Source organism: Cotesia glomerata, linkage group LG8, assembly GCF_020080835.1.
Source record: "Cotesia glomerata isolate CgM1 linkage group LG8, MPM_Cglom_v2.3, whole genome shotgun sequence".
NCBI lineage: Eukaryota > Metazoa > Arthropoda > Insecta > Hymenoptera > Braconidae > Cotesia > Cotesia glomerata.
Genome location: NC_058165.1, coordinates 15197684 through 15217758, shown reverse-complemented (window position 1 = coordinate 15217758; position 20075 = coordinate 15197684). Strand labels below are relative to the sequence as shown.

The 20075-nt window shown below is 30.7% G+C and overlaps 1 protein-coding gene across 1 annotated transcript; it reads right to left on the bottom strand.

The window, feature by feature from the left end:
• Positions 1–6220: 6220 nt before the first annotated feature.
• LOC123270963 lies at positions 6221–7531 on the bottom strand. Its single transcript, XM_044737147.1, has 2 exons — positions 6628–7531; positions 6221–6556 (listed from the first exon to the last, which is right to left on the bottom strand). The coding sequence occupies exons 1-2, from the start codon at positions 7512–7514 to the stop codon at positions 6544–6546; spliced, it is 900 nt and encodes a 299-aa protein (XP_044593082.1). The 5' UTR covers positions 7515–7531; the 3' UTR covers positions 6221–6543.
• Positions 7532–20075: the final 12544 nt, after the last annotated feature.

Below are 20075 nucleotides of genomic sequence, written 5' to 3'. Positions count from 1 at the left end.
CTCAATTGAAATTAATATGAATACTTAAAATAACTATAATATTACTAGAAAAGTTTAGTATTAATCGATATTCACTTGAATAAGTTTTATAATTACAAAAATTAAATTTCACTATTAGCGCTAGCTGTATTAATATTCTTAGAAATGTATAAATATTTCATACTTTTTTAATGAGCATTCATCGTATTTGTTATTTGATGTCAGTAATTAATGAAAAATTATTAAAATAATTATTGTATATTTGTAAAATATATTTAAATGTTTATAAAAAACACAAATCTTGTTCCTTTAACTTTTTTTTTAAACTTAGATTGTTTGAAACAAAATAATAATTAATTGTATCAAACTGAAGATTTACAACATAATTCTGGATGTATTTTAAGAAGGGTTTACATTTTTTCTCTCTCTCGCCCTCTATTGGACAAACGAAAGTATCTCTGTCATACTTGTACATTTTATGGAATCTTAAAACGCATTTTATGCATAAATAAATGAAAATTTTCTAAAAAAGCGCTTCGCTCTTCAATAGATAATTTAATTATCTATCGAAGAGCGAAGCGATTTTTTCAAAATTTTATCTCATTCATGAACAAAACTCGTTTGAAAATCAACTATCAACCGCTCTTAAGTTTTAAGATTTATCCTTCTCATTGGTTACTTCATAAATATTTTAACTCGTATAATTTATAATTCAACCGTAAATTTTCTAAAAAAATTGAAATGTTTTTTTTTTCTCAAACCTATTGTGACAGTTATAAATATTGGAGAATGGTTTTGAATCGCGGCTCTTCTACTTTCACTCACAAAAAATCTATGAATACATTTTTTTTTTAATAGTACTGTTACGTGTGAGCCTACACCTGGTTATTTACCTGTCATGTAAACAGACCTCCGGACTAGCTCAGCGTCTCACTGAAAAATATTTAGATGTTGATAAGAGGGTGGGTCGCTCAGTGAATGAAGAATACTCGTGAATTACGGTACTAATTGTTTATTGGGCGTCCCCAAAGCATGGGAGTTGCCCGAAATGGCCCTGAGAGTCTCTTTTACAAACTAATTCTATTTATGAAAGCAAATCTAATCCAGTACAATAATCCATTTGATGCAATATTTTTGATTCTATAACTGAGAGAGAGAGAGATGGGACAGCAACGAGAATTAGAGTCTTAGGAGACAATTAATCACGATGCAAGACAGCTCGGACTCGACATAGATTCGGACAGACTAAACGACTGACTGATTACCAGTGGCCGCTCCTCCTGGAGGTCCCAGGTTTATGTAACCTCGGTCGCGGATGCCGCCAAACACCTGTATCACTGCGCGGAACTTGTATTTATTCCGCGGTTGAACTCAGATTATTCCGCCCTTAGGAACTAGGTGGTTATTGTCAAGTTCCCTAGTCAGCAGAAAATGGTATCAAGGCGCCGAAAGCGATTCCCTGTGCTAGAGTACCTGTTCGCTCGGTTCCCATGAGGAAGCGTCTCCTCAGCAACACGTGCAAGCAGCGATTCTCGGTAACTAGAGTCAGGCTAGAAATACAACGGAAATTCGGTGTCCAATTCAGGTGGGCAAGTTGGCCCATCGATTTATAGAACTATATATGATTTATCTCAACATTGACGGGAGGGTAAGCCCACCCGTCACAGTACACATATTATTTTTAAGCTTAAGAAATGTAAAAGAAAAATTTTCAATATGTAAATAATGAAAAAAAAAAAAAAAAAAAAAAAATGGCATTCTCCAATTTTTGTTTTTTAAATTGTTCTAGTTTTAAGACTCGAAGAAAAAAAAATGAGGGATTGTTTAATTATGAAATTCAGTCACAAAATTTTTAATTTTAAAAGTATAACTTACTTAGCTAGTTAAATAAATAAATCGATTTATCAATTTATTACATAATTTAACTGTTATGAATTCTAATTACATTATAACGGCTGTTTTATAGAAAAATATTTGAACTTTATAAATTTAATAACCACGAATCATTTGATTCAAATAAATCATTAGATTTTAGAAATGTATAAAAATTTATTATTTTTCAACAAAAGAGTTTTTTATGTTTGATTCTGAAAATTATGTAATCATAGTATCACTCAAATCATTGATAAATTGAGAAGTTGGTAAAATGAAATGATAATTTTTTAATTAATGAAAATTTGTGACTTGTTAAAGGAAATCAACTACATGGAAATAAAAATTTATCAGAACAAGTTTGATTTTTATACCGATAAACAAGATAGTCTTCAAAGAGTCGAGTATAAAGCACACAACCTCACGCGCTTCGCGCTATGAGGCGTGCAATTGAAGGGTAATTAATAAATAAAAAAAAAAAACAACAAAATTTTGATATATTTTGTTTTTTGAATATCTTAATCCCGTAACAGGTGCAAATTTTGCGGTTTTCTAATTTATTTATCGGTTCTTAATAAATTTCGGATCAACGTAAAAAGAAATTAAAAAACGCCTACACTTTCATAAATTATCAACAACAGCAATAACAGCAACAGCCACCTCTTACACTGTTATGATCTGATCCGATGTTTAGTAAGTTTTTACTGCTGTAGATGTCTCAATATTATAGTTAGATTCGGCTCAGATCGGCGGGCTCTTTAAAATTCGCTAAAGAATACGAAAGTATTCCTGTTACGGACTTTCGTGAATAATAATTAATATTATTATTAATTATACTAGTTAGGATGAGGATTTGGCATTCGGTATTATGAATCCGAACAAAAACAGTTTCACTGTAAAAAAGTCGCACCAAGTCCACGTTCATAAGACTATTAGGAAAAAAAATTTTTTTTTTCTTTACAAAAAGATACAAAATAAAAAAATTAAAAAATCCGAGTAACCGATATGATTGTTTATGATTTTCGGAAATTAAAAAAAATTTTATTGTAAATTTAAAAATTAAAAAAAAAATTTTAGAACGTATTTAGTGTGCGCGGTTGCAAAATATTTTACTTTTAATGAAATTCGTAAAATCTATTTACTAGGACTTTAAAAAAATTGAAATACACAATGACGCACACCAAGTACGTTCTAAAATTTTTAATTTTTAAATTTACAAAAAAATTTTTAATTTCCGAAAATCATAAACAATCATATCGGTTACTCGGATTTTTAATTTTTTATTTTGTATCTTTTTGTAAAGAAAAAAAATTTTTTCCTAATAGTCTTATGAACGTGGACTTGGTGCGACTTTTTACAGTGAAACTGTTTTGTTCGGATTTTAGTATTTTTGTAATTATAATGAAAATTTACAATTGATAACAACTTAAATCTCGTGTTGACTGCATTTTTTACTGCAAACTATCCCCTTAAAGCTACAGTTTATGTAGATGTAATTCCAGTGCACCCTGGCGGCTATAGATGCAAGCTATGAATCACTTTTTACTGTAGTTGCGTGTCTATAGGAAGGATTACTACACATTTTTATTTTATCTAGTCTGTGGCGCTGATATTCCCCATCGAAAAAAAGTCAGGATCGAAATTTCTGGGCTTACTATAGTTTGTACTGATAAAATTTAATAATTTTAAGTGAATTAAGTGTTATAATTGATTATAATTAATTAATATCAGTAAAATAAAGTATAAATTACTTTTATAATATATTATTTTGGAAAAAGGAGAACCATATAATTAAATAAAATTTTGCAACCCCGAAATACCGTTCTGCTTACAGTAAACACAGTCGGTAGTCTGGCGTTCCGTTTACAACGGATTTGAACGGAACTTGGCGCCAGATTCTACCGAATCTGTGGATGATGAGATTTTATATGAAAGTTATATGGGATATATTGTAAGATGTTTCATATACAGGAGTTACTTGCTTACTGCTATATCTTAATTTTCCTAAGTTTTACATCGAGTTAATGACTTATTTTAGAGGGGAGATTTTAGCTTTAGGGTTGGATTTATTATAAGAATGATTTCTAATTGGTCGATTTCTTCAAGAGTGGGACTCAAAAGTAAAAGTGACGCCTTCGCTTAATTTTCTCTCGGAAAAGTGAAACTAACCATGTGTTTAACACACGGCGTCGTAGTCGTTGCCTGGTTAGAAGAAAAGCCATAAAAAAGGGAATATTTAGTTTAGCCTAGGATAATAAAGTCCTTTATTCAAAGTCGTAAATTGTAGTATTTTGCTAGAGTCTCTAAGAAACAAAGATGTATTTGTTATTTAAGATTTTAGTTTCTCCTTTTTATAGCTTTTCTCGAGATATTATATTTTATTTTCCTCTCGAGTGACCATTCTATATTTAAGTATTCCATATGTTTTATTTTCTTTGTTAATATTATTCTATGTTCGATGTTCTTAATATTATTCTTATTATTTTTCTACAAATAATTATTCTTATAATTATATTATTAATCAATTATTTGTCTGATTTGAATTTAAATAAACCGCTAATTTATATCCTATGTAGATGGCGGCATGTGCTGCTACATCACAACACTCACGGGCAGGGGTGAGCAGTTACGCGTAACGAGCAGTTTCCTATGTATTTTACGTAAACAACGTAAAATACTTAAATTCGTCCGGTATTATACGTCGATTAGTATGCCACCTGGTGGTTATCATTGGACATTGTACATTTTTAAAATTCTAAGCGTCTTTCAACAATTTTCGCAATAACTATTCTAAACTTTTAATTTTACCTCAAAATTAAGTGCATTAAAAAAAAAAATTTATCAATCATTTTTAAAGAAAATGATTTTGTGATTGAAAAGTTAAATGGTAAAAATATTGCTCAATGTTTAAAGTGCAATTATAAGTTAAAAAATACTGCACAAATTCGATTACAAAGTCATCGGTAAATAGTTATTTAATAAATATTTATATTTTCATTGAATTAAAAAAAAAATTTTTAGTCATTTTTTGATAATTAATTTTGTATTTTCTTCACTTATTTCAGAAATAGACGTGGTGCCAAAACTACTGATCTCTCGGGAAAAACTAAGGTATAATAAATACTTTTATTAAGAAAATTTTCGAGAATATATATTCTTAGCTCAAGAACTTGTTACATTAATTGAAATAATTTTTACTCAATTTAAATAAACCTATTCTCTTGTTTATCTATTATCCAAAGATAAATATTGATGCTCTTCTCTTCAGAAATTAGTAATTGAAAATAATAGAATATTTGATCTCATCGAATTTCTTGAACCAAGAAATTGTTAATTGAGTAAAAGTATTTTTTTTCTCAGTGAATATTTTCAAAAAAACAAATTTTTTTTTTATTTTGAGTAAATTTTTCTTTACATTTCTATAGGTGCTAAGTAGATCCTCTGAAGAAAGGTCAGCTGATATTTTATTTGATAATCAATCTAAAGCGACTTCAAGCATTTCATCAAATAGTAGGAGTGATTTATCAACTATTGATGAAAAACTTGTGAAATTTTTCGTAGGATGCAATCTCCTGTTTAGTATTGTTGAATCAATTCCGTTTAAAGAGTTTGTTAAGTCGTTAAATCCGAACTATCATCTGCCATGCAGAAAAACTCTCTCCAATACGTTGTTAAATAAATTACACAGCAAAATTTCAAATAAACACACAAAAATGGATCAGTCAGAAGGAGTAATAGTGATAGATGGTTGGAAAAATTCGGTTGCAAATACTAAAAATGTTGTATGTATTATTCATACAGCAAATGAACCAAGTTTTTTTTTAAACTCTTGGGATTTCACATTGTTATCTGAAGATACACAACAATTAACTAAAGTTATAGAAGAAGCTGTCGAAATAGCCAAAACAAATTATAATAAAACCATTTATGCCGTAGTTTCTGATAACGCTTCAGTTATGACAGCAAATGGGTAAAGCTGTAAATTTATGGCATGCAGGATGCAGCAGTCATCATGGAAATTTACTTGCCAAGGACCTTATTGATAAATCATTTGCAGAATCTATAAATACCATTTTACGTACATTCAAAGTTTCTAATTTAGAACGAGAGATAATAGAAAACGGAGGAACAAAAATTAAATTGGCTTGCAAAACTCGTTGGTGCAGTTATCGTGATGCGTTTCGGTGTTGCTTAAAAAATTTAGATATAATGAAAAAAAAATGTGAGCCGTCATGGGACGCCTGGCAGATGTGAAACATCGTGTGTGTACAAGTAATATGCATAAAAGATAATATTATTACAGGAATTAAATATAGCCTAATGAAAAAATGAAGTATTACGAATTTCTTACAGAAAATGGTAACTTTATTTAATAAACATTTATTTACATGTGATATAAAAATTCGATATTAATATCAAGTGGCCACAATTTAAATATTTTCATCTGTGACTTCAGTAATAGTTATATTCGATGTTTCCTCTGCTGGTATTACTGTGACGATTGGTCGATGATAACTAAAGTACGTTACAAAAGTATTGGATGAAACATTATCAAGATATCCCACAAATACAGCATCTATTGTTGTTCCATATTTGGTAGTAGATTCTCTTGGATTGTTGTTGATTTGCAATTGAAATTCTTTTTGAAGAAATGTCATTAATGGCATTGATTCAGCTCTTGCAAAATTTACATTAAAATCTCCAGCTAAAATTAATGGTAGTTTATGTTAATTCGTTTTAAAAATTATTGAACCTCTTTGACTATAAGGAAATAACCTTTCATGTAAAAATGAAATTATATGATCCATTTTGTTATTAGGTGAAATGTTTACTACAATCATAATTAATTCACTTCCGTCTTCTAGTTTAACATGTGAAGCACACATATCACCAATAGATGTTTGGGAAACATGAACTTCTGTAGCATTTTGAACTCCAGCGGCTCTAACATTTTGTCGTTTAAATTTTGCAATACAATGAAAGTTACATAAGTCAACTGCTTCGTTTGCAGGACACCATGTTTCAGTTAGTAACAAAAAGTTACTATTTCTGCAAATAGAATCTTGTAAATCAGCAGCATATTTTCTGAGACTTTGACAGTTTAAAGTGTATATGGTTAATTTATTTCTGGAGTTCATAAAATCAGTGATCAATCCTTGCAATGTAGTAAGTCTGTTTAAAGATAATCTTTCAAATTCGTGCTGTAAGCTGGAAACTGATGGATCAACTCTCCTTCCATGATAAAATCTTAAATCATCCGTACTGTTACATATAAACAACCCTTCAGCACTTGTTACTCGTGTTAAAGCTACGTAAAGTAATGGAATACTATGACTTTTACTATACTCATACACCACCTCGTCATAAGTACCTCCTTGAAACTTATGAATAGTCATAGCACATCCTGATATCAATGGAAAATGATTTCTTTTTCCCACAATAGTTTTATTATTATTGAGTGATATTGTTGAAGTTCGACGCACAATAGGCACAGCACGTTTATCGATATTATGTTCTGCAACAAAGGCAGCGACTTTTCTTCTAGCCACTGTACCAGTGTTTTTATCTGGAAAAACTAGCCATATGCGAGTAACTTGATTTTCTTCGTTTTGTTCGATATGAATAAGGTTTCCAACGGCGCCATTAGCTTTGATTAGCGCCATTAGAAGATTTGCAAATATAAATTTTATTAATAAATTTTTCCATATTAATTCCTTCATGAATAATAAAAAAATAATTAATTGAAGATAATATTAATATAATTTATATAATTATTAATCTTAATATAATTTATATAATTAAATATAAAAATATAATAATTACATTTATGGACACTTGAAAAATACGATCTACTTACTGATGACTTGGTAGTATGCCATAGTGTAGTTTCACTTTCTTTGCACAAGGTTGATCACTTTGATCTTCTGAGTTATCACTATCACACATATTTTATTGTCAAAAATTAAAATAAAAATGTTTCACATCAAAATTAAATAAAACGCAGGTTATGTGTACCGTAGTAAACTGAGATAATATATAAGAAGGTATTCCAATCCTGCAATGCATGATGGGAAATGTGTCAATCGGTCGCGCCACCACGAGTGTGTCAGACACACTAACCGGCAACTAAAGTATTTTCATGCTAACTCTCGCAATAATAATAAATTTTATGTAATAAATAATCATTGCATAAAAAAATTATTTTCACCCTCTAACAATAATAATAAATAATAATAATTAAATAAAAAATGAGTGAGCCTCACAGACATAAGGTCACAATAGAAGTGAAACTTTTTTAAGCCGCTTTAAATAAATAAACAGATCAATATATATAAATATATATTATAGCATTTCATTTATTCTCAAACAAAATAAATTTATTGGATTAATTATTCGGTTTTTAAGAATTAAAACAATTACACATTTTTTAATTAAAATTTAAATGAATTTAATTCTAAGAATATTATGTTTACAACAAATGTAAGTTTTATTTTTCCTTTTTATTTTTTAGAATAATCATCTTATTTATTCTTTATTATTACTTGAATTATCAACAAATGTTATCAGCGGCTTGTGATAGCTAAAATGTGAAATAAATATTTTTGTCTGTATTCTATTTAAGTATCTCGAAAAAACCGCATCTATTGTTGTCCCATGTTTTGTCGTTGGTTCATTTGGATTATTATTTATCGCTAAATCAAATTTGGTCTTTAAAAAATCAACCAAAACGGCCGATGACTCCGATGAAAAATTTACGTTAAAATCTCCACTAAGGATTATAGGTTTTTTTTCTAAATATTGATTAAGTTCTTCCGCAACAGCAGCCGAAAATGGTAGTAGTGCACGATGAATAAATTTTATTATGTCTGTGATATACTTATTCGGTGATATATAAATTGATACTAGTAAAATTGACTGGCCATTTTCCGTTGTACATTCAGCGGCACAAATTTCTCCTACAGCACTGAGTTGTACTCCAAGTTCCTGTATATTATGTACTGAAATGTCCATTGATGGTGTTACAATGTGTGTTGTATCGTTATCATTTTGATAAATAGCTCCACCTCCAGATCTTATATTAGGGCGTTTATATTTAACTACACAATTAAAATTAGGAATGGAAATGTCTTCATCATTATGAGTCCACGTTTCAGACAAAAGTAGAATATTTGAATTAGCAGCTACTTTGTCGATAATGTCATTGTTATGGGCTTGTAAACTTTGAATATTCAAACTATAAATTGACAAACCAGGCTATTTACGTATTAATTTATGCATATATCTGTACTAAAACGTTTTAAATAAGAACGGTTTGCGACAGTTGATATACACATATACATATAGCTGATATACGCATATACATATAATATATACACACATTATATATATATATATATATATATATATATATATATATATATATATATATATATATAAGTAACGTGGTGGACTTACGACGCACGCGCACTGCACTCGTCCACTCTACTTGACTCTCCTTAACTCTCCCCACTCTTTAAAATATATAAGGCTTGCTCGGCTTGCTATACAAGCGATTCCCCCACTCGCCTACTCTAAACTTTCACTCAATGCTTCTCCTCTAGCGCTACTTCCCCTTTTCCGCCTCAAATCGTTCAATTTTACCCTCCGTAAAAAAGTTTCACTTCAAAAACCTTTGAATAGCTTTTTTATTGCATCCGTAAATTCTCCGGTTTTTCCTAAACGCAGTTTATAATTTACCTCTTACACCACTACGTTAAGTTCTATTGTGGTGCCTCTATTTTTTGATAATTTTACATTTACCAAGTCCGGGTTCAAAACTCGGCAATTCTAAATTTTTTTTTTTTTTTTTTTTTTTTTACAATTATTCTATAGTTTTATTATAATTTTTACTATTCCAATAGATTGTCAGGTCTTATACTGAATGTATTATTATTATTTATTAATTATTAGTAAAAATAATTAGATTAGAGCTCGTCTAATAACAGGTAAGTAATTAGTATGTACACAGTCATTTTAATTTATTGAAATTTTTATCAAAATGTTATAATAAATATAATGAACAATATCGGGTTATATTAACAATAAAATTTTTCACAATTCAAATGCTACTGGTGGGAAATTTCGAATTCAACGTTACCCTTATGAGGTATCTGATTGTACTTATTAATTGCAAATTATTTCTTATCCTAATTAATTAATTTATATTTTTATAGAAATTATAATGACAATTATTTATTCTTAAAAATATTTATTTATGTATGTGTATAGTCAAATGAAAATTTTTAATTTATTTGATAGATACAAGTAGTATAGAATTTCGCGATTGTCATTTGTTTAAAAATAATGTCAATTTGTTTTTTCTTAACGTTTTGTTGTTGAGAGTGTGTATTGAAGAGCTAAATTAAGTAAGTATGGATATTTATTTATAATAAATCTGCATTTGGATAACTTTTTATTGTATGTAACAATATCTAAACTAATATTTATTAACGCAGATCATGGGTGGATGTAGCTTTCCTGACTGTCATAACAGCAGTGAAAAGGGTTTTAAAATGCTGAGGTTTTCTCGTTCAGTTGAGATGAGAAGTAAATGGGCATCTGCTTGTAAAATTTCAAAACCCATTACTGAGAATTCTCGTTTGTGTGAGGTATTTACCACCATGATAAAAAAAAGTAACTTGCCTGACGAAAAAAAATCTTGAACCAAAAAAGAAATCTATTTGGAAAAGAATAATTTTTCTGAGTGAAGAGAAAAAATTTTTAATCTAAGATAATACTCTTCGTTTCAGTACATTTTTCTAAATTCAAAAAATTTTTCCCATTTTTGTTAATATTACCCACGTTCGACAGCTTGTAGAGTACCAATCACTTGGTGGGCCTGTTCTAGTAAAAGGTCTCACCACTGCTATTTTAGACCCACCACAGTTCGATAAAATGCACGTTGGACTGGCTAGAAAAATTTTTAGCTATGAAATGGGACATGCATTAATTCTAGCGGCGCAAACTGGTCTTCTTCCGCAAACAGCTATGACCACTGGGTGGTTTATTTTATTATGTAGTCAGTGGTATGAGTTCATGATTTGTCGGCACAAAAGTAACTCACGGAACTTATGGCGCATCGTTAGAACGAGTAGAGTTTCTGCAGAGCTTTATTGAGATTATCAGAGAACTACAAATTAGCTCTGATAATAGATGGAAACCGATACAACGGAGCATCATTCTGGCTACTACTACTGCGTTAAAATTACGAGAAGATCTAGTTCTGACAAAAAAATTGGAGTACCTTCTTACGGGGCGTCAGACTTCTAGTTCTGGAGAAAATTTATTTTCTCAGGTTCGAGCTGGTGGTGATATTCACCCTAAACTTCGCCAATATTACGCTACCGAATGCGCTTGATTGCAGTGGCTCAGTATTTACGTGTCCCTGTGTCTGTATCATATTAATACGATGATGAGCCGTACTACATTGAATTTCTCAAGCAAAAAAAAACTGAACTCCAAACTACTAATGATGATTCATAAAATTTCCTTAAAATTCCGGTAAATTGTAAATTATCCGAAATACAAAACTATGGGCTTTATTACCTTTGTGGTTGGGCAGTGTTTACTTGTGCGAACGGTTGTAATGATTGTGAGGCAGCAATAATCTCTTCAGTTCCTTTGCCTAACGCAAGTACGGCTTGGACGGATGCAATAAATCGAGGAAACTTGAAACATCCGACAGAGGCAGTATATACACTTTTGAAGACTGCGGAAGAAGTTTTTGCTACTTACAGAAAATCTCCTCTCCATTTGCAATCTGTGCATGAAAAAGTAATGAAGAGTGTCCTGGAAACTGCCGATCAATCATTAGTCTTCCCAAAATGTCATGGTATTCGCGACAAAATACTCGGAAAATTTATCTCATTGCGACTCCATGTTCTCGCAAAAGACATTACAGTGCAACCTGATAATCCCAATGTTGCAGTCTTCAGCTCTAAGAGCGCATATATGCGCACGTCAACAAAAACCGTCCGTAAATAAGTTAATTATACTACATTATTTATTCTTCTTTCTCAATAAAATTGAGGCTTTCAATTTTTAAAAGTTACTTGCTGGGTGACAATATTTTATACATATATTAGTCCTTGGAATAAATATATTTTATCTATATATACTGTCCATCATATTTTCTATTGTAATACGTTGAATTTGTTGATTTGATCAATAATAATTTCATATATTTTACACAATAAACTTAAAAAAAAGTACTTGTTTCAATAAATTAAAATGACTGTATACATACTAATTACTTACCTGTTATTAGAAGAGCTCTAATCTAATTATTTTTACTAATAAATAATAATAATACATTCAGTATAAGACCTGAGAATCTATTGGAATAATAAAAATATAGAATAATTGTAAAAAAAAAAAATTAGAATTGCCGAGTTTCGAACCCGGACTTGGTAAATGAAAAGTTATCAAAAAGTGTAGGCGCCACAATAGAGCTTAACGTACCGATGTGAGAGGTAAATCATAAACTGCGTTTAGGAAAAACCGGTTTAACCGGAGAATTTACGGATGCAATAAAAAAAGTTATTTAAAGGTTTTTATTTAATTATGATTATTTATTATTATTGTTAGAGGGTGAAAATAATTTTTTTATGCAATGATTATTTATTAAATAAAATTTATTATTATTGCGAGAGTTAGCATGAAAATACTTTAGTTGCCGGTTAGTGTGTCTGACACACTCGTGGTGGCGCGACCGCTTGACACATTTCCCATCATGCATTGCAGGATTGGAATACCTTCTTATATATTATCTTACAGTAAACAACAACGTCGAACTGAGTGAGAAGCCACACCGTACACTCTACTACATATAAAATATATATATATATATATACCTCAGTATAGCGTGGCGACCCGTCGCCACGGCAAGCGTCGCCACGCCAACAATTCGGTTTACAAGTGAGCCTATAGATGTTTCACATCAAAAAATTATCAGTAATAAATTAAACAATCCGTCTTTTACAAAATCAAAAAAAACAAGAGAAAGAAAAATTGATTACTTTGAATGATCAGATTTCCGATGATTCTTTAATAACAAAATTACAAGATTTCATCGTTTTATCTGATCCAGTTTGTTCATTAATTAATAAATGTCAACAGTCAAATTTTACTTTTCCTGATGCAGCTAAAGAGTGGATGAAATTAAACATTCCGACTGAGAATGAAAAAATTCAAGAAATTGTTCAAAAACCATATATGTAATACTTCTATATGGACAGTTTCTATAAGTGGAAGCTGTTCCGACTAAGAAAGACAGAAGAATAACACTTTCTCTGTCCTCTGAGGTTCCAGCTCGGTTCTGCGCATTCTTTTGTGCGCAAAGGGGAAAGCAGCGGGTTATTTAAAACAGGAATGTTATTATAAAATTTTTTTTTTAATTCAATGCAAATTTATTTTAAAATACAAAATAATACTGAACAATTATTTTTTTACTGTTTAGGAGAATTTAAAAGAATAATTTTATTAAAAAGGAGAAGTATTTTTGAAATTAAAAAAAAAAATAAACCTCACTCAAACTATTTTTGTTTCTTGGAAATGCTTGTAAAAAATTTTAAATTATATCTTAAGTACTTGGACGTGAAAATATTAGTGAAATATAATAAAATAAAAAGTAGATCCCGCGTGACTACAACTCATACCTCAGTCCAGAAGGAGGCAGTACGAGCAATCTAGTGACCTTGCTGGACATAACAACTGGGGACAGCGGTGGGATTGTCACACTATTTGGGATCTAGTTGAATTAATCAATCAATTCAACTCATTTAAATTCACCCGCCAATTGTCAGTTGACAAAACGAAAATCATTGGAGTCATCAACGAAGCCAAGGATCAAGGATCACCGGAGTCATCTACGAGGTCAACGCTCCAAGCAGTTCACCAGCCAAAAGCGGAATCTTCAAAGAATCAATCCAACTACCGAGGGTCATCTACAAGGAAACTGCGACGTCAAAATCAAGGCATCAGTGTAGTGAAATTGTGAAAGTGCAAAATTATATTTTAAAGGGCAATTTGTGAGTGACAGTGAATTTTAATAATTATAAGTATTCTGCCTGTATCACATCTGCAAACTGTAAGTTATAATTATAAGTCATATGATATGCTAGCGATGAAATCTATTGATTTTTTAAAATAATAATCTTAGATAACGTCAGTTAAAGATTTTGTTAAAGTAGCAATTATTATGACATTGAGATCGACAGAGGCTTGATAAATTTCGGGACTATTTGATAAAATTAACTGACTGTTGATACTGAAAATTATTTTAAAAATTTGCGATCATAGTTTTGCTACTGCATAAGAAAATTGTTCTTAAATTTTATTAAAATTTTATAAAAGATAAATTATACTAAAAGCTGTCAAAATACCTGTCAATCTCAATATCATTTAATGACAAATTTGAATTATTATCATTTTATCCGAGGATAATTGGATACATATTTTATTTCAATTATAAAATTTCTAGTTAACTTAAATAATTTAGTAAGAAATATTTTGGTTTTACATTTCAATGAACGGCACCAAAATGTCAACTTCAACCCCTTCCACAAAAATCATTGCTATAGAAGAAACCCCTCTCACAGTACCAGAAGAAGTAGTCGAAAGTACTCCTATTAGTAACAATAATTCTGAAAGTACGTCTGGCCTTTCCTCGGCAACTTTTGATAATTCTATCCCAATTACTAATACTTTCCATAATCTTACATTGCTCAATACACCTGTTTTACCTAGTAGAAGTAATGAACACAGTTATGCTACAAATAATCTTCAAAGATCAAATGATCCTTTCACCCTCGCTTATATGAATATCAAAGATGCAGTAAGTTTAATTCCTATTTTCAATGGAGAAAATATGCCGGTAAATAGTTTCATTGAACTTTGCAAACAAACTGTAAACTTGATACATCCATCTGGTAAATTGTATTTGACCCAATTAATAAAGTCCCGTATTCAAGGCAAAGCTAGCAGATATGTTTCGAGTGAGTCAGAATTAACTTTTGAAGAAGTTCTGAACAACCTCAAAATTGCTTTAGCGCCAAGGCGCACATTGTCTCAGTGGCAATCACTTCTTTCTAATATTCATCAAAATGAAGGCGAATCTATCGTAGATTTTGCAACTAGAATTAAAGAAATTGTCCAAGGCACTTCTGAAGTGATTATTGACAAACATTCGGGAGAAATAAGAACCGGGTTATTGGCGAGCACACGAGAAGGAGCACGGGACAGTTTTGTACGCGGTTTAAGAGGACAGTTAGGACTTTGGGTAGCGAGTCAAAAACCTTTAACTTTATTACAAGCGATCGATTTAGCCTTAGAATTAGAAAAGGAACGGGAACAGAGGGATTCACTTTTTAATACTCGACCTCAAGGTATGGGAATTAATGATGTATCAGGTCATGTTAATTTTACGAGAGGTTACCAAGGAGGAAAGAGAAATAATAATCACTACAAGCCAGATCAAGGCTCGAATTTTAAAAATCACCCCGCAGTTGCTGCCGTACACATGGCCCGGACACACAATACCGAAAAATTTCATAAATTCAACCGGAAATCTATGGTTTGCTATCGATGTGGAGGTCAAGGACACATTAAATCGGAATGTAGAGCTTCACATTTGTTTTGTACAGTTTGCAGTAGAAGGAATCACGTAGCTTCTGTTTGTAGACACAAACATACTATGGGTGCAACAAATAATTCTAATCCAAACCAAGCTGCTATTACTGACGGCAGCGATCAAAATAACTGTACAAATCAAAATAATAAAGTCGAAACGGAACGGTCAACATCTCAAATTGAAGCATCTATACAACTTGCCGAATCAAACCATGTTACGCCACCCTGTATCACTATTACCAGTGATGAGCTGTTGAAAATGCAAAAGTACTGACTACTAATAAACTCAGGCGCAGACGTTAATTTGATCAAAGAATCTTGTTTATCACCGAGCTTAAAAATCGATAAAAGTGTTAAATATAAACTTTCAGGAATAACGTCTGGATCAGCCATCACCCTTGGGCAAGTTTTTATTAATTTTAACTCTATTTGTTGTAAATTTCAAGTTATTGGATCGGATATACCTCTAAAACAAGACGGAATATTAGGCTTAGACTTTCTTCAAACTTTCAAGGCCACCATCTGCTTCAAGGACAATGCTTTAAAAATAAATCGTAAACACATCAGTATACCGTTGGAAAATCATTATGTCAAAATTCCAGCAAGATGTAGGATGCAGGTTGCAGTTAGAATAAAAAATCGAGAGGTACAAGAAGGAGTAATACAAAAACTTGACTTGGAAGAAAATGTTCATGCTGAAAATGCTTTAGTTAAAAATAGGAACGGGATCGCTTGGATTTTCATAGTAAATTGTAATGAAGAGGAAAAGAAGATAGAACTACCATCTGTGACCTTAGAAGAAATTGAAGCTGAAGGGCTAAACAAAAACAAGAAAGAGGAAGAAAAGATAGGAGATAAAGCCCGAGACGACTTGACACGAGAAAGAACTAAAAAACTAATACAAACACTCCATCTTGACGAACTAAATACAGAAGAAAGGAACAGTATAGTGAGAATAGTTGTCAAATTTCCATATCAATTTTATTTGCCTGGGGATAAATTAATAGGAATGTCGTGAAACATAAAATTATAACAACTGACGATATACCAATTAACACAAGACAGTACAGGTATCCACAAGTGCATAAAGAGGAAATTCAAAGGCAGGTAAAAGAAATGTTGGAAGGAGGGATAATAGAAACAAGTAACTCTCCGTATAATTCACCAGTATGGATAGTCAGCAAAAAACCAAGTTCATCCGGCGAAAAAAGATGGCCAGTTGTCATTGATTTTCGTCACCTTAATGAGAAAACCGCCGGAGATGCGTATCCCCTGCCAAATATTGTAGAAATTTTAGATCAACTTGGTGGTGCTAAATATTTCTCAGTATTTGACTTAGCTTCCGGATTTCATCAGATCCTCATGAATGAAGTAAACAAAATTAAAACTGCTTTCTCTACCCCCAACGGTCACTATCATTTCAAGAGAATGCCTTTTGGGCTGAAGAACTCCCCTAGTACATTCCAGCGATTAATGGACAATATATTGTCAGGGTTACAAGGTATTGAACTGTTTGTTTACCTTGATGATATCGTTGTTTACGCTAGTTCATTAAAAGAGCATGAAAGAAAAGTAATTAAGTTGTTAGGTAGGCTACAGACGGCTAGACTATTGTTACAAACTGATAAATGTCGATTTCTTCAAACAAGCGTCACTTACCTAGGTCACATAATTAGTCAGGATGGGTTGAGTCCCGATCCTGGCAAAATAAGTTCAGTTAAAAACTTTCCTGTCCCTACTACCCAGTGAACACATGACTTCAATATGACGTCATTTATAAGTCATAGGAATGTCACAATATTTTACGTAAATATGACGTAAAATTGACCTGTCTTGTGATCCAATTATGATGTAAAAATATATGATATATTTTTGACATCATACTGATGTAAGTTTATTACTTCTCTATGATGTAACGGAAATGACATAGATATTCCGTACAACTGACATAATATATAAACTACAATATTACGTAATATTAATGCCATCATTGTATGTCATAACGACGTAAGTTTAACATCATGCGTTTACATCAGTGACAAGTCACGGCTGTACGTAATCTTGACGTAAGTTTAATATCATGCGTTTACATCAGTGACAAGTCACGGTTGTACGTAATCTTGACGTAAGATTAATATCATGTGTTTACATCAGTGACAAGTCACGGTCTTACGTAATACCGATACCATCTGTGAGTCATTATTTAACATCAATAATTTGTCACAATTGTACATAATACTGACGTAATTTGAAAGTCATTTTCTAAATCAGTGACAAACGATTATTTTCCATAATATTGATAAAATTTGGGGAATGTATTTTTTTAATATTATCGATTGATCAAAATTTATCAAATATAAAACTTCTTTAACAAGATGTCTAATTTACAATTAATCGCTAAATATTAGTGAAAATTGGTTTAAAATTTAGTAAGAATCAGGAAGAGGTAAACAGCTGATTTAAGCTGGTACCTTGCAAATTTAAGTCCGCTCTTAATAACAAAAATTTATAATTTATAATATTAATGAATATATCTAACATATTAGCAAATAACATACAAAATATTTTTCATTTACGTTTTTAAGAAAAAAACATACAAATTAAATACATGTGGGATATAAACTTTTTGTATCTTTGCTTGTATGTTTCCATACACTGCAGAAAAAATCTTGACTCAAAGGTAAATTTCTTTGGACCAAGAATATATTAGAGATGACTAAAAATTTCGTGAATGAAGTCAAAATTTCTTGACACTAAAACACTTCTTGCTCCAATATAACTTCGGCCTCCGTCAAAATTTTCTTGGTGCAAGAAATACTTTTTTTTCGTTGCATATGTTTCTCACTTATATTTTTCCATGAATTTAGGTACTTTTATCCATTGTAAAAATATTTTCGACTTCATTCAGTATAAATGATTTGGTGTGAAACTGATAACAAAATACCGAGTTCAATTTATGTGGCATGAACTCTAAATTTTTAAACCGTCAAGCAGTAAACATATAATTTCTTATGATTTCGCGTCAAGAAATTAAATGTCAGTCATTTAAATATTGCACTATTACTTGAAAAATAATTTTCTGACATTAGTGCTGCTACTTATGAAACATTGTATTTGAAATAATTCAAACAGTTCCATGATTGTTATTGACGAGACTAATAGTATTTTACACAGTAAAAATTTTGCGTCATTGCGTCAAAACTTTAGTGTTAAAAATTTTTGTGTTAAATATTTAACTTTTTTAAGTGTAAATTTAACATTTATTGTGTTAAATCAACATAAAAATGTTAAATATTTAACATAAAATTTTAACACAAAATTTTTGACACAATGACGCAAAATTACTACTGTGTACATCAAGACTTCATAATGTTGTTAGTATGTTAAATTAAAGAAATTCAAATTTCGAAAAAAATTGAAATTAAAAAGAAATATAGATTAAAAAAATGGTATACTTAAAAGAGTTGAAATTAAAAAAAAAAAATCTAAATTTTGTAAATTGAAATTTTGAAGAAGAAAAATCCAAATGAAAAATACTAAATTTTCGGAAAAAATTAAATAAAAAAAAAATTCGAGTCTTGAGAAATCAATAAGTATTAAAAAATATTCAAATGACACGGATACATCGTTTACTCTGAAAAAATTTCACTTTGTGAAAGTTCTCTGTGTCCGCTTTTAGACGAAAATTTTTGAAAGTGTAAGATTCAATCAATTCTTATGAAAATTTATAAATTGTCTATTAATTACCACAAGTTTCACTAGAGAGCCTTTTATAAGAGTTTTTACAAAGTTTTATAGAACTTTATAAAATTTCATGAGTTTAATGAAATTTTATGAAATTGTATAAATTATTAGACTTGAATTTTATACAATTCCAGCTCTTAAAATCCATTTAATCTCAGAAAAAATTATGAAATAAGCATTTTTCGTTATGTAAGGCTTATCACATAAGTTATTAACTTCGTGACATGAACCGTTACTTGGATAAGTGAGCAGCGTTCCAGACTCCGATACGTGAGGACCCAAGTTCGAGCCCAGCATATTTCAGGATTTTTTCATCAAGTATCAACATATAACTAGTGTTTTAAACTTTGTAATAAGTCCACAACACTATAATTAATTTCAAAATTGCCATCTTTTTATTTTTGAGAAATTTTTTTTTAAATATTTTTTCTGAGGTATAATTTTTACATCACTTACATCACTTTTACGTCATAATGAGATCATTATCATGATATAGACATCACAGGTATGTCATATTGACGTCATAAATGTCATTGAGATATAATACTGACGTCATGACTACGTCATATTTTTACGTCAGAATCTTACGTCAAGAAGTGTGAAATAATGAGTCACATATGACTCATTCGTGACTTGTATCTTACGTAAATCCTGACATAGCCCAATGTCATTTTGACGTCACATTGACGTAAACGTGTTTACTGGGTACTGCTAAGAAAATAAAAGAGTTTTTGGGTTTAACAGGCTACTATCGCCGGTTCATACCTAATTTTGCATCAATATCCCGCCCTCTTACTCAATTATTGAAGAAA